General features: G+C 52.1%; 1 protein-coding gene across 8 annotated transcripts; it reads left to right on the forward strand.

The window, feature by feature from the left end:
- Window positions 1-102: 102 nt before the first annotated feature.
- On the forward strand, window positions 103-11,796 carry KRT36 (keratin 36). 8 transcript variants are annotated; one of them, XM_055321009.1, is made up of 11 exons: window positions 1,159-2,354; window positions 5,201-5,296; window positions 5,692-5,889; window positions 6,042-6,189; window positions 7,893-8,537; window positions 9,227-9,309; window positions 9,559-9,715; window positions 10,241-10,402; window positions 10,506-10,631; window positions 10,801-11,021; window positions 11,402-11,796. In XM_055321009.1, exons 5-11 carry the CDS (start codon window positions 8,079-8,081, stop codon window positions 11,595-11,597), a joined length of 1,404 nt encoding a protein of 467 aa, XP_055176984.1. In that variant the 5' UTR covers window positions 1,159-2,354; window positions 5,201-5,296; window positions 5,692-5,889; window positions 6,042-6,189; window positions 7,893-8,078; the 3' UTR covers window positions 11,598-11,796. The 8 variants fall into 8 exon arrangements, with proteins under 8 accessions (XP_055177017.1, XP_055176984.1, XP_055177004.1 ...); XM_055321029.1 differs by lacking the exon at window positions 6,042-6,189 and adding an exon at window positions 6,655-6,704; XM_055321018.1 differs by lacking the exon at window positions 6,042-6,189 and adding an exon at window positions 7,175-7,203.
- Window positions 11,797-15,195: the final 3,399 nt, after the last annotated feature.

Consider the following 15,195-nt stretch of genomic DNA (forward strand, 5'->3'; position numbering starts at 1 on the left):
GCACCATTGTGCTCATTTTACACATCTGAAGACTGAGGCCCAGACTGGTGAAGTGGGCTGCCTACCGTGAGAGCGGGGATCCATGTTCCAAGGTGCTTTCCAAGACTGTGGTCGGCCTTCTGTCAAAGGTAAGCGTTCATGGATGTCTGGATGGCTCAGCGGTTGAGCGTCTGCCTTTGGCTTGGGGCTGTGACCCCGAGGTGCTGGGATCAAGTCCTGCATCGGGATCCCCGCAGGGAGCCTGCTTCTCCCTCTGCCTGTGTCTCTGCCTCTCTGTGTGTGTCTCTCATGAGTAGATAAATAAAAACTTTTAAAAAACAAACAAAACAAAAAAACCCAAAACAAAATCAAGCGTTCAGCCCTGGGAATCTAGGGAAAGAAATGAGGCTCTTTCCTAAGCCCCAGTGCTTAGGGTTGGGGCTATTCCTGGGAATGTTCCTGTGGTGTCCGAGTGCCGCAGAGCTAGTCAGACTCGGGAGGCAAGCGCCTCCACATGGTAGGTGCTGCGCAAGCGAGGCCAATTGCTGTGTCGCCTCTGTGACTCCCGGCTGCTCCCGGTCACCTAGCTCCTTACCTGCAGCAAAAGGTGCCTCCCTCTCCCTCAGGCTCCACCCCCTGGATGCGGCAGCGAACTTCTGCCCTGCCAGATGGCGTTGCATGGCCTGCCTGGGCCCTGCAGGGGGCAGGCTCACTCCAGGAAGCAGATCTGTTCCTCCCAGGCCACCTGCGGGGACCCAGGGTGGAGGGACAGAGCCCTAGACCGGATCCTACTGGGGGTGGTCTCAACATGAGGCCCTGGCCAGTCCCCAGCCTCGCGTTGGGCTGCTGGGCACTCTGGAGAGCAGGGCACGGCTGAGGGTAGGACTGTACCCCTGAGACTCCTTGGGTGCCTGTTGTCTCTGTTTTGGGTGGCAACCTTTGAGAGTCCATGAAAGACCCAGAGTGTGAGATGAAGGGTGCCTGGGGCTTTCTGGGAGGGGGAAATATCATGGTCTGTCCCAAGGGAAGAGAAGGAAGGACTGTCACGGGAAGGCTGTGGTGTTGGGCCCAAGATTGCGAATCCGAGAAACCACCAAGGAGCCGACACCGATGCAAACACACGAGGGTTTATTTACAAGCTCGAGCTTGGGTCCAAGTAAACCACACAGCAGAGCAGGAGCTTGGACCCCGAAATACGTTACAGCTGGGTTTTTTATGAGCTGGTCTAGGGGATTTTCAGAAGGGGTGGAGGAATTTTTTCCATTCCAGTATGGGGGAAAGGGTGGGGGAGTTTCTTAAGATCTGATATGGGATTCTCTGCCGAGGGCATTCTGAGCTCTGTTGTCTTTCTGATATGGGATTTCCTGTCAAGGACATTCTGCAGTTTTTCCTGTAAAGTTCAGCTCTTATTCACAGGGCCCTAAGATCGCTGTACTTGTGCTAATGCTAAACTTGAGGTGGAATGGCCTTAATTTTCTCGGCCTCCACAGTGGTTAATGATGTGTGAATATGCTCAGCTCCATCTTTCCCAGGTCAGCCGCTGGAGCTTCTTGTCTCCCTGCCTGGGTCAGGGCATCTCAGGGCTGCCCAGGGCCCTGCCCCCTGTCGGATGGTGTTCCTGGGACTGTTAGTGGCTGGAGTGGAGCAGGGTATAGGGGAGGCCTCCCTTTGAGCTGTTCCTCTGGGCGGTTCTGCACACATGAGACTCCATCCTCCTGCAGAAGTTGGGAGGGATCAGGTTGGTGGGTGGCTGCTGAGACCCATACAGGCACCTGCTGGGGATGGAAATAGGGGGCAGCTGGCAAGGAGCTGGCATCCAGTTTTCTGGGCCAGTTTTAAGACCAGCCATTACGACTCTGTGGCTTCTTTCATCCAAGGATCTCAGACTGGTTTGAAAGTGGACTCCACAGTAGAAAGCAGTTAATTACAACCCGGAGCCCACAGTCTGGTTTGCAGACACGCTGTTGTGAGTAGGAGGCACTGAGACCAAGTGCACACCAGGCCCCGTAAATGTGGACGATGGAATCCAATTAAACTGGGTGTTTGGGAAATTTGCTTTGTAGTTCGGTTAAGTGGTACCTAAATCAAGGGGACGCAGGAGACTGAGGTACTGCTTCTTTCTCCCAGTGGGCTTGGCTGTGCATCTCCCACAAACCACAGGTTCTCTAGGCACATCAGGGAGAGCACTGACAGCTCTGGAAATTTCCATAAAAGCTGGGTGGGGGGAGTCAGGGGCCGAGTGCATCTGAGCAGGAGGCCCTGGACTCTTTCAGATGGAGCTGTCAGCTGACACAGGTGTGCAGGAGGAGCTGGCTCTAGGTGGGACGTGGGCCCTGGGCTGCAGGAGGCAGAGCCTGGTGAGAGAGACCGGAGAGGTATGGCTGAAGATTGGGGTCAGGGTGGCTCTCTGGGCCTCCCTCGAGGGCACAGCAGTTTAGAAAGAATCCCGAAGGCCTGGGCAATTGCTGAAATTATACCCCCATGGGGAGAAAGAAAGTACCTTTGTATGTTGAGGGAAATGAGGAGAGTTCTAGTTCTGGTGAAGTAGGAGTTTCAAGGCCTAATCTGGGTGAGGTCCAGGCCCATTGGGGATTCAGGGCCATGAAGAAACCACATCCCCAGGAGACTTGTAGAGCCCTGGAGACTCAGAAGGAGCCACAGATCAGGGCAATGGCCTACTCATCAGCTCTTCTGAGGCCCCTGAGCACAGGCTCTGGGGCCTGTAGAGGGGCAGCCAAGGAGTGGGGAAAGATCCCCTTGGTCACTTAGTGTGTGTCTAGACTGTCCTAACCCTGGTGAGGGCTGGCAACAGCAGGGGGTAGGTGTAGGCTTGGACCAAGCTGGGGGAGTGGAAATGAGCATGGAGGGACCTGTCAAATCTTGCCTAAGAAGATCTGAGTCATGTTGCTCAAGGAAGCTGCTATGAGGAAGGTCAGGAAGGCCTCACTGAGGTGGCCAGGACAAGAGAGAGGACAGCCTAGCAGGGTATGTCAGGGTCCTGCTCACTGTTGCCTCTGAGGGCTAAGATGGCAGCCCTGCCCAGTTACTTTGGAATTGCAGATAGACAATGAATAATTTTTGGTACACGTATGTCCCAATATTGTGTGGATTTTTATTTGCTACATCTGGCAATCCTATCCTTAGCAGGTCTGGTAATAGCTCTGAGTCTCTGATCATCAAGACTAAGGAAGGGAGACCTTTCTCTGATTTTTTTAACAAACCAAATTGGTGGCTCAAAATGTCTTAATTGAAGTTTTTCCCCCTCCCATAACGCTTCCTTCAACTTGATGTACCTGTGACTGCATGTCTGGACTAGAACCTAACAGCTGGCAGCAGATTTGGCACGAGTTTTTGATGTGGTTAATGGACACAGAATATATAGTAACCATGCTTTTCTGGGAGGGGCCTTGTTGCTTGAATAAATGGAAAAAGCAGTTGTGTGGGGGAAGAAATGAAGGTCAGTGTAGGTGTCCCTGTTTTCGGGCGGGTGGGTGTTGGATAGGGTCTAAGGGGTTGAAGACTTGGCATTTCTCTTTTTAAAACTTATTTTTATTTAATTTTTAAAAAGTTTTTATTTATTTAAGTAATCTCTACACCCAATATGGGGCTCAAACACATGACCCGGAGGTCAAGAGTCACACACTCTTCTAACTGAGCCAGCCAGGCATTCCTGGGATCAGTGTTTCTTAGATGCCTTATCTTATAGTGGGAAATTCTGCAGGACCTGTGTGTATGGGCGTCAGAGATCAAATAGGTATGAGGGGAAAACCAGGAAGTTCAAGCCTAAGCCAGCAGTCCACTCTGAGAGAGAGAGAGAGAGAGAGAGAGAGAGAGAGAGAGAGACTTTGTGCTTCTGGAATGATCTTGTTCCTTTTGGTGCCCATTTGTAGGTGACCTAGCTGCCCCATGGCCCATTGTCTGCTTCCTCTGATGCCTTTGGGACACTCTGTGGTGGTGGTGACTGGCATCTTTTAACCACAGCCCCGAGAAGCAAGAAAGAGGGACCCTGATTTCTTCCTTGGGTACACTGTGACAGGCTGTGCCTGGTCCCTTCTGTGTTGAGGGGATTGATCCGCTGGGAAGGAGACTCAGACTTGATTTCTTGGGTCTTTGCCTACAGAGAACCTTGGCTTTTAGAGGGAAGCTCATTAGAGAATGGAAATTTCTTTTTATCAAAGAAGGACCCACAAACCCAGTGGCTGATTTTGAATTTGGTGGCCTTCCAAGATGGGCTTGGGAAAAGCCAGGGTGTTTTATGCTCCTGCAGCAGCATCTCACCTTATCCCCTTGCCCCTGAAGCTGGAGCCATGGTGGGCAGAGAGCATCCTATCAGCTCTGTAGCCCTAAAACCAGCACTTGTGCCAGCAGGAAGTAGGGGTGGCTTTTGGAAGCTGCTAGAATAAGGGTCAGAGGCCCTATCTTTCCTTGCACAGCTGTACTAGGCCAGTATTCTAGGAAACCAGGGCAAGTGGTTTGTGCCCTTAGACATAGCATTTTACTGAGGCTTACATTAGATGGGTTCCTTTTTAAAAATTTTTATTTATTTGAAAGAGAGCACAAGTAGGGGAAGGGCAGAAGGAGAGGGAGAAGTAGATTTCCACTGAGCAGGGAGCCCTATGTGGGACTCCATCCCAGGACCCTGGGATCAAGCTGAAGGGAGATGCTTAAACCACTGAGCCACTCAGATGTGGTTCCCTAGACTAGATGGGTTCTAAGAGCAGTTTTGATCTCTTAAATCCATGACACCAGTTCCTTTTTATCAAGCATGTTTCCATTTACTTCTCACAGTCCTGTGTGAATGCAGTGCCTCTTAAGGAAATCTGAGGCTCAGAGTGACTGAGTAGCTTGAACTAAGGTCTGACTGAATTCAGGCCCAGGGCCCCACTGTCCAGCCTGACACTATCTGAACCCCTTCTTTTGCAAAGCCATGTCCCTGGCTCAGTTGGCCGGAGATGTCATTTCAGCTGGGATGTTCGCTTAATATCCTGGTGACACTGTACCTCTGAATGGGGGCTTCTGGGGAACAGCCCCGGAATGTGGCCTCTGCTTATGATTGAAGGCCAGGAGGAAGCCCAAGCCATTGCTCTTTGTGTGTGGAGGTGTAGAGGCAGAGGGCTACCTGGGGTCCGAGGGAGTTTGCAGAAACAAAATAACAAGAAAAGAAAATTCTACGTCATGGGCCAGAGCCTCTGTAACTCTTCTTTATTCTTTTTTTCTATAGGTCAGACGCAAAGAAGGGATGGTGGCTGTGGCAGATAGTGAATGAGTCACAGACTGACACAGGTGACTTCTGGCCCCATCTACAGGAAATGCCTAGGTAGGCCTCAAATCGTATAATGCCTGAGATGGAAGGGCCTCAAGCTTGTTTTGTTTAGGCCCTTCCTGTTCAGACTGGGGCTCTGCGGCCCCGAGTGAATGGGCTCACTTGGGGAGTTTGGGGTCAAGCTTGGCCTGGAATCCAGGCCCCTGACCACCTGACCTTTAGCCCAGTGTATTTCAGATTAATTTTAGAAAGCATGGTCTCAGAATAGGGCTCTATTTTGAAATAAAACTGGATGAATGGGCACTCCTGATTTACTTAACATTACTTAACACAGAACAGGTGGATTTTCTCCAGGGTTGGGTCACCATGGGGAGCCGGGTGGGCAGCTGGCTGGTGCTGTGCTGGGAGATGAGCAGCTCTGTGAGTTCCGGGTTCTCTTCCCTATGCAGGTAGAGCATCTGTTCCATGTGGGCCTCACTTCATCGTGTTATGGTCCAGGCTTCCAGGTGGAAGAAAGCAGAGGAATTCCTCCATAAGGCTCTCTCCATACTTCCCTGTGTCCACAGTCCACAACATGGAGAAAAGGCAGGGGACCAAGAGTGACCAAGGGCCCTTCTCTGGCCCGCTTGTCACTTGCTCCAGAGGAGGTATGCACCTCACCTCATAGCCTGGAAGACACCTGCCTGGACACTGGCCCATGTTGGGCCTCCCAATCCATAGGCTGAGAGTGATGGAACAGCCAGAGCAGCAGATACCTGCCCCCTTCCTTGCCCTGAAAGAAACCCAGAATCATCTTCAGATAGGGATTACACAGCGGAGGGGTTTAAAGACCTCAGAGAATGAGAACTTTAACTTGAGATGCCTGGCAGTCAGAGGCCCCAGAGAAGAGCTGTGCCGGGGTCCAGTAAGGGCTGCCCTGAGGATGAGCATGTTGTGTCACAAATGAGGTAAATTGAAGCATGGGTGCCTTAAAGACTTGCCTGAGTGGGCCCCATGGTGACAGCCAGATTCTGTACTAGTTTTCCTAGAAAAGAAAGGGGGATGTTTATAGGAGTCTGGTCAGAGGCCCCATCCCTGTCCTGATGGTCCAGTGGTTCTCAAAACCAGGCTGGTTTTGCTTCCCAGGGGACATTTGGTACTGTCTGAAGACATTTTTGGTTGTCACCACTGGGGGAAGGAGGTTGCTACTGGCATCTGGTGATGGAATCCAGGGATGCTGCCAACATGTTACAATGCAAAGAAAGCCCCCACCACAAAGAATTATGTAGTCTATGATGTCAACAGTGCTGAGGTTGAGAAACTCTGGCACAGCCCCATCTGCCAGGAGAGCAGGGAAGATGCAGCTGCTGTAAGGAACTGGCCCCATGGCAGCCAGCGCTCTGGAGGCCTGATGTCCCTACTCTCACCTGCAGGACCAGCTGCTCTTAGGCATCCTGTTGAAGTGGCCACTGTACTGGGTGAGGTGTGTGCACCACAGCCAGTCCTCCTGAGTAATACCAGAGAGAAGCTTATAAAGCATTTTAAGAGGTTGCTAAATTACACCTTCAGAAGCACATGAATGCTTCCATAAACGCCAGTCTTGCAAACCAAGTCTGTGTGGGAGAAGAGTGAGCAGGTTGCCTGAGCCTTGGGAAATCCCACTTTGGGAGGTGGAAGAAGGAATTTACCTGTGGTGGTTAATTCTCAGGTGCTCCTCCCAGGTTGCTAACTACCTGGCAGTGCTTCGTTTGTTCTTACTCCTTCCCTGTCCAAAGAGTCTGCATTGACACTTTCTGGTCACCTGCATTGATGTATCTCTCAGGGGATCTGTGTAGGCTGCCCCAGGATCCCAACTCCACTCTCCTAGGTTCAGAGACCTGCAGGTCTCAAAGGAAACTGCCCCGGGAGCAGCCCCTTTGAGGGCTCACACTCATGATCCTCTGCTGTCCACAGCCATAAACCAGCATCAAAGACCATCCTGTGTAAGCAATATATCTATGGTGCCCAATGGCTTTCAAAACACTTTTACTCTGTTCTGTTTGACTCTCCTCATATTTGCGTGAGGCAGGCAGGGTAGGGTGATGACCTCCACTGTCCTAGGTCTCCGGTCCCTAAGTTCTGGGTGCCTGCATTTGCCCTTGGTTATATGAGGGAAGCAGTGGGACAAGAGTGTAGGATTTGGGGTCTGAGAGCCCTGTTCTCAGTTCCGGGCTCTGTCATTCACTGCTCACCTTGGAGCAAGCTTATTTTGAGCTGTGTTGGATGGCATGTCTGCTTCCATGTTGGTGAAATGGAGACAGATTGGCCACCTCCCAGGACTGTCATGAGATGTAAAGAAAGTAACCAGGAATCTGGCCCAGAGTAACTCCATGAGTCGTAGTTCCCTTTGCTCCCTTTTCACCATCCCAGGGGCCCAGGCATCTGTGAGCACCTGTGAGCACCGAGAAGTGGATGGGGGTGACAAGTGAGCAGACCAGGATGCTCAGGGGCGGGCACCTGGAGAGAGCAGGAAACAAATGTCATTTGTGAGGCCACTCCCGGTTTATGGGATCTGGTGCAAAGACTTTGAAGAGGCAATAAAATTCATATTCTGCTAGGAAATGACAACAGAGAAGAGTCCTGACTTAGCAAACAAAATTTGAAAAAAAAATTTTTTTTTTTTTTTTACAAGGTAAGAAATTCTGGGTGAGTAGCAAAAATCACATTCTAATGAGATTAGCTTTCTGGAAGAGGAATAGGCTTTCCCAAGAGTAACATGCCAACACCCCATGGAGAGTGTATATAAACACTCCAGAGAGGCCTTGAGAGTCTAGAACTTGGGCTCCTTGCTGAACTGCGACCTGCTTCTGCTAGGATCATGGCCACCCAGGGCTGCTCCCCGGTCTTCTCCTCTGGGTCTGTCAAGGGCCTGTGTGGCACAGCAGGTGGCCTCTCTCGGGTGTCCTCTGTCCGTTCTGTGGGCTCCTGCAGGGTCCCCAGTCTTGCTGGTGCTGTGGGGTCTGTCTCCTCTGCCAGGCTGGGCCTGTCCAGCCTCGGGAGCTGCTTGCCAGGCTCCTACCTATCTGCTGGGTGCTACCCCTCTGGCTTTGTTGGGAGTGGGGGCTGGTTCTGCGAGGGCTCCTTCAATGGCAGCGAGAAGGAGACCATGCAGTTCCTGAACGACCGCCTGGCCAACTACCTGGAGAAGGTGCGCCAGCTGGAGCGGGAGAATGCGGAGCTGGAGAGACGTATCCGGGAGTGGTATGAGTCTCAGATCCCATACATCTGCCCAGACTACCAGTCCTATTTCAAGACCATTGAGGAGCTCCAGCAGAAGGTAATGGGGACCTGGCCCCTCTCCAGCATCCCTAGCCCTGGTGGGGTGGGTGGTTTGTCTCATCCCAAGGGGCTACCCACTGATGTAGCTCTCAGGGAATTCTCTGTCCAGGGCAAGCTTTTCTATCTGGGGTCTTGGTTTCCCGGGGAACCCAGACCTCTCTCTATGAGTCTTTTGCTTGCTTATAACTATGCCAGTCATCCCTCTCTTCCCCTCGCTGTCTCAGCTCTAGGAAGGGCAATAACATATACCCAGGCCATACTGGATGCAGGCACTGTGCCTGACATTTCTTATCCATTGGATTATTTATGCCTCATCTTGGAGAGATGGGTATTGCTGAACCCATTTTATCAGATGCTGATAGTTAAATATCAGGGAGGTTCAGCAACTTGCTCAAGATTGCAGAGCCTCTGAATGTTAGATGCAGAACCTGAATCCAGGTTGGCCTGGTTCTTTCCATCTCTCACCCTGAGGCATCCCACTGTGCCAGTCTGGGGCCTACTCCTAGTGATGCCCCTCCTGGACTGATGCTTCCTCCATACCTGGGCTCAGGGCTCAGGGCTCAGGGCTCAGGGCTAGAGGTGCTAAAGGTACTGGTGCTGAAGGCCTCTGTGAGCTGGGTGATCCCCGTCCCCCCACCCCCCACTGCTGGTTTTTTTCTAGCTCACAGGATGCCCCTTGTTCCTCAGATCCTGCTGACCAAGGCTGAGAACGCCAGGCTAGTCCTGCAGATTGACAACGCCAAGCTGGCTGCTGACGACTTTCGGACCAAGTGAGTGGGCTTCATCGGGGAAGGTCTGTTGGGCTTTCCCTCATCTCTGTCCCCAGCCTTGGATGCTAGGGAGGCAGGAGTAAGGCCAGGTGGAACCATTTGTGGGAATACAGCATAGGCCCTGGATCCCTTCTGGGTCCAAGGAAAGGCTCACCATGCTGTTGACCCCAGATCAGCCCCTGCAGCTGATGGAGGGCAACCTGTGCCCAGGTCCTTCCCTACAGACTCAGCAGGGCTCTGTGTGCACAGGTACGAGACGGAACTGTCCATGCGGCAACTGGTGGAGGCTGACACCAACGGCCTGCGCAGGATCCTGGATGAGCTGACCCTGTGCAAGGCGGACCTGGAGTCCCAGGTGGAGTCTCTGAAGGAGGAGCTGCTCTGCCTCAAGAAAAACCATGAGGAGGTGAGGTGGTGCCGTGCGATCTTCCAGTGTTCCCTATCTAGCAGGGAAACCCCCCTGGTGACCCTTGGGCATAAAGGTGACCCCTGCTCCCACAGAAACTCCAGCTGACATTTGTATGCCGGGAACTATCTGAAATGCTTTGCATTTTGCTCTCACTCCATCTCATCCTCATAATAACCCCATTTTACAAATGAGAAAAATGAGGCACAGAGAAGTTAAGTCGCTAGCCTGTGGTCACACTGATCCCACTCTCCTGCCCATGACCCAAAATCTCCCTCTGGATGCTAGTGCCTGATAACTATATGTATTCTATTTGCCTGATGTTCGCATCATCTCAATTTGCTCTCCTGATTCCCCAGAAGAGGGAAGTAAATGTCCAGGAGGGGACTGAAGCCCAGAGAAGTTAAGAGTCAGTCTGAGGTTACACAGCCGGCCCCTGAGGGAGGAGGATTTGAACCCAGCTACTTGAATCCTCCATCTGGCATCCTTTCTGCAACCTCATGGCTCTGTGCCTCCTCTCCGCAGGAAGTCAACACCCTCCGTTGCCAGCTCGGGGACCGACTGAATGTGGAGGTGGATGCTGCCCCCCCAGTGGATCTCAACAAGATCCTGGATGATATGAGATGCCAGTATGAGGCCCTGGTGGAGAATAACCGTAGAGACGTGGAGACCTGGTTCAACACTCAGGTGGGGCTGGGGCAGCCCGGGACCATAGGCTCCTGGGGCAGGGCTTCTCCTTGCAAGTAGCTTCCCTGGGTCTGACCATGTTCTGGGCTCTCTTGCGTTTCAGACGGAGGAGCTGAACCAGCAGGTGGTGTCCAGCTCAGAGCAGCTACAGTGCTGCCAGACAGAGATCATCGAGCTGAGACGCAACGTCAACGCCCTGGAGATCGAGCTGCAGGCCCAGCATAGCATGGTGAGTGACCGGCCTCGGCTCCTGGCAAGCCCTGACTCCCCGGCCTCAGCATGGGGCTTCTCGCGGGGCATGATCACACAGGATATGCAGATACTCAGGGCTATGGGATGGGGGCTCTAGGTAGGGGGGGACTCCTTCCATGAGCAGCTCTTCCTCTTTCCCTTTGCAGAGGAATTCCCTGGAATCTACCCTGGCGGAGACCGAGGCCCGCTACGGCTCCCAGCTGGCCCAGATGCAGTGCCTGATTGGCAACGTGGAGGCCCAGTTGGCCGAGATCAGGTGTGATCTGGAGCGGCAGAACCAGGAGTACCAGGTGCTGCTGGACGTCAAGGCCCGGCTGGAGTCAGAGATCGCCACCTACCGCCGCCTGCTGGAGGGCGAGGACTGCAAGTGAGTGGCTGTGGGCCCCGGAGAGCCAGGTGTGGGGACAGGGCTCCCTGGACCAGCTGTTGTCGGTGCCTCGGAGAGGGTGTCAGTCCCTGCAGAGGTCATTGCACAAATGACAGGGATCGACCTGAAGCCTGTCTCTTGAGATTCCTTCTGGTCCCAGCTTGGTCATCCCCGGGGGATAAGCTGACCCCTCTCCCAGTGCTTTCCTAACCATCATGCTTGGCTGGGAGTTCCTGGTCTCCCTCCATGCAGCCCTTTCAGGTCAGAGCACTGAAGCGATTACCCACCTATAATCGCTCTATCCCCTAAATCCTTTGAACAGGAATCTCAGTCCCATACCCCGATGCCAAATGCACTCTGATATGATTTCATGTCCTCAGGCTGCCGGCTCACCCTTGTGCCACGGAAGGCAAGCCTTCGATTAGGGTGCCTTATGTCTCCACCATGCCCTGTGCTCCAGCTGTGCCCTGTGGCCCAGCTCCGCAGGTCAGCACCCAGATCCGCACCATCACGGAGGAGATCAGAGATGGGAAAGTCGTCTCCTCCAGGGAACACCTGCAGCCCTGCTCACTGTAGCCAGCCCCTAGAAGGACACTCCTGTCACTCCCGGCTCTACACGACCCCCTATTCCCTAGAGGGGCTCCCCGCTCAGCAGATTTTTTTCTACCAAAATACTTCTTAGATTGTGTTTCTGGACTTAATTGCTTTTGTGCTATGCAAAACTAGGTTCCCCTGGAAATATACCCAATAAAGTGTATTCTCTTGGCATTGCAAACTTGACTCTGTCTATTCTCATGAGGTTAGTTAGTGGGGATGTTTGATCAAGGGTCACAGTAAAGTTGTGGGTTTTGGTTTCAGGTCTGTCTTCTTTGGGTCTAAGCAGTGGGAAGTGACAGGGTGATGAAAAACATTTAAAAATGGTGATACCTCCGGCCCTGGCCCACAAGAACAGATGGGTATAGCCATCACCCATAGGCTTGGCCCTGCCCATGGGTACCCACCTGGGGTGGCCCCACAAGGGGCAAAGACTCCCAAGCCAGCCTTCCTCGGTTGCCCTGCCTGGATCTGGTGGTTACCTGTCCTTCCCTTCAAGCTTCTCCTCCTTTGTCTAGCTTTTATCACCCTGCTGGCTCACCCCCTGGCCTGACACTGGTGATGGTTTAGGGGACAGGTTTCCAGGATCAGCCAGGGAGCAGCAAACGTCAGGCAGCCAGCTTGGGGAGACCACCCCAGGGAGGGGAGCTGGGAGATGAAGGCAGGAGGGCCAAGTGACTCCCTGTCCCTAGTGCTGGATACAGGGATGAAGTGAGAGGCAGTGACAATGAAGTGTGGGGAATCAGACATGGAGTGGGGTGGGGGGGGCGGTAAGGAACTTCACTGTGGGGCAGAGGTCAGAGTGCCCCAGATCCTACTGGCTGGCTGTGTGCTTCTGGGCATCCAGCCTAACTGTGCTGGGCCCCGGACACCCCTCTGATTGGAGAAGCATGGCCTATGAGGACTCTGAGGGCCCCATGCCTTCTTTGTCCCTCTGATTTATTCTTTAGTTGAGAACACAGGCCCAGAGAGGACAGCAACTTGCCCCAGGCCACACAGCAGTGAGTGGCAGAGAAGAGGCCTTTGTCCTACTATTCTGAATCTGACTCTGGTGCTCTTCCCAGTGTACAGTGTCTCTCCCTTTCCCCCTCCACAACCTGAATCATTACTACCTGCTGGACAAAGCCAGAGGTGCAGCCCTGGTCTGCACTGCTTCTCTCTGTGTTCCACACGGCTCTGGGGCCTGAGGTCTGTCTCTTCCCACTCTGGCCTGAGGCTGCAGAGAGGCGAGGTGGGCCACCAGGGGTGCACAGAGCACATCCCACCCGTTTGCTGGTGCTTGGATACAGCCAGGAACCAGGCAGGGGACTGAGCCTTCTATTCGAGCTGCCCTGCTACTGCCGGCAGACAGACCACACAGGGTTGTGTCCCGACAAATAATCACACTGTCAACTCCTCACACTGCACAGTGTGTTCCCTTTCTCGGTGCACTCTACAGTTTATGGCGTGCCTCATCTTGGGGTCTCAGACTGCCCTGTGTGATTGTAGGTGCTTTCTTCATGTAGCTTTGCCTAGTTTTTAATGAAATTTTCAGGGCATCTGCACCGGTTAAGGAAGCCCTCCTATTCTCAACCTCACACACCTTGTTAGCTGAGTTCCAGTTTAAATCACTCACTGTGGTGTTGGCCAGAACTTAACCCTGCTGGGGATCCACCCTGGTATAGCCAGTGGCAGACTTAGGAAATGCCCTCTGAAATTTTTTGATGCCTGTGTCTTGCTCTTTTCTTGACATCAAGAGAGACATGATATAAAACATTACATTTTTATCAAATTTCCCTAGAGTGAACATAACACTTTATTTCAAGGTGGTTCTGATCTTGTTTATACTTTCCTGAGAGGCTATCTGGCTATCTTTCTCATTCACACACACTCAAATCAATTAGTCAGTCAACAGATGTGTACCGAAACAGATGTACCCCCATGCATGAAAAGCCCAGTGCTAATGCAGAGGTGCATCTAGGGAGAAGTGGGGGCACCAGGGAAGCAACTGGACCCAGTGTGGGATCACAGGCCCAGTCCTCAAGAAGCTAATAACCCAGCTGGGGAGACAACTGCCCCTGCTGCTACGCAGCACTAGGGATGGCAAGTGTGTGTGTGGGGCAGGCTGTCAGGTTCTCAGGGTGGGGATAGATCATTGAGAGCTGGGGATTTAGGGGATATTTGGAATTACTGGGGTCCTTGAAGGATGGGCAGAGCAGGAAGGAGGAGAGTGAAGGGTATTTTAGAGTATGGCCGGGAGTACTCATGGCATGTTCTGGGGATGAAGCAGACCCCATCTCAGCAGAGTCCACAGGTCCTGGAGGGAATTAATTAGCATACTTACTATACAAGATCAGTTCTTGCTGATAAGGGGTTCCAGGTAATTATTTGGTTCTAATAAAAAGAGGGCTAAGAAGAATGGAAATAGACCATTTCCATTCTAAGAATGACTTAGAGGCTACTTCAGAGCTTAAAAATATTACTTACAGGTTTGTTTCTAAAGATTTATTTGAGAGAGAGAGAGTACGAAAGCACAAGCAGGGGGAGGAACAGAGGGAAAAGGAGGATCTCAAACAGACACTCCGCAGACACCCTAGATCCCGATATGGGGTTTGATCTCATGACCCTGATATTACGACCTGAGCTGAAATCAAGAATTGGACTCTCAACTGAATGAGCCACCAGGTGCCCCTAAAAATATCATTTATATGTCTTATAAAATTACCTAAAAAAACTTATCAAGAATTTTTAGCTATGCCTTGAGCACAGAATTGGCTTGTGGGCTTGGCTCCCTCTGGCAGAATGGCTTTTGGCCCAGAGAACACTTTCTTAGGGTTAGTGTGGGCAGGCGCTGCTCCCCTACACAGAGCAGCCTGATTTCTTTAGTTTGCCATCCATAGCAGTAGGGATAGTAAGACTGATTTTGGAAATGTCTTTCCCTCCCAGCTCCCTACCCACTTTTTTTTCCTTCCTTCCTTCCTTCTTTCCTTCCTTCCTTCCTTCCTCCTTTTTTTTTTTTTTTTTACCATTCTCCTTCTCTCAAAATCTTTTCTTTGCTTTCTTATTTAGCACAATTCACTCCAGGCAAAGCATTCATTCATTTACCCTTTTCTTCTGAGACATCTGGAAGCCAGCACTGTGCTTGCACAATAGAGATTTCAAGAGGAGTAGGAGGTCTGTCCTTGCCTCCAAGAACTTAGAGTCTCCTGGAAAGACTGGACTCAAACAGCATATAATTTGAGGACATCAGTGAAGGGAGGGCCAACAGATCAGCCATCAGTCACTGCCACGGGCATTCAGAGCTGGGAGGGCAAAGCAGGGCTGGAGTAGGGGTAGGTTCCTGAAACATTCCAAGTCTCAGTTTACTCATCTACTAAATAGGGTTATTGGTGATGCCAATCTCATGAGATTGTTGTGAGCAGTGAATGAGAGAATGCCTGCAGAGAGCTCAGCTTGGGGCCTGGCAGTCCTAAGTGCTTAGTGGCTGGTGGCTGGTACCATTAGCCTTGTCATTAATTGGGCAGAATGGAGGAAGACAAACCCATTCCGGGCAGCACAGGTGTGGAGCCCTGCCTAGGAACCCATGTGACCCCCACGGCTG

Source organism: Nyctereutes procyonoides, unplaced genomic scaffold (genome assembly GCF_905146905.1).
Source record: "Nyctereutes procyonoides isolate TBG_1078 unplaced genomic scaffold, NYPRO_anot_genome, whole genome shotgun sequence".
NCBI classification, from domain to species: Eukaryota; Metazoa; Chordata; class Mammalia; order Carnivora; family Canidae; genus Nyctereutes; species Nyctereutes procyonoides.

What these genes read in the sequence shown, in the direction of transcription:
- KRT36 (XM_055321042.1), top strand. Translation starts at nt 8,079, where the DNA reads ATGGCCACCCAGGGCTGCTCCCCGGTCTTCTCCTCTGGGTCTGTCAAG. An exon ending in TCAAGAAAAACCATGAGGAG is followed by an intron (nt 9,716 to 10,240) that starts GTGAGGTGGTGC and finishes TCCTCTCCGCAG; the next exon opens with GAAGTCAACACCCTCCGTTG. An exon ending in TGCAGGCCCAGCATAGCATG is followed by an intron (nt 10,632 to 10,800) that starts GTGAGTGACCGG and finishes TTCCCTTTGCAG; the next exon opens with AGGAATTCCCTGGAATCTAC.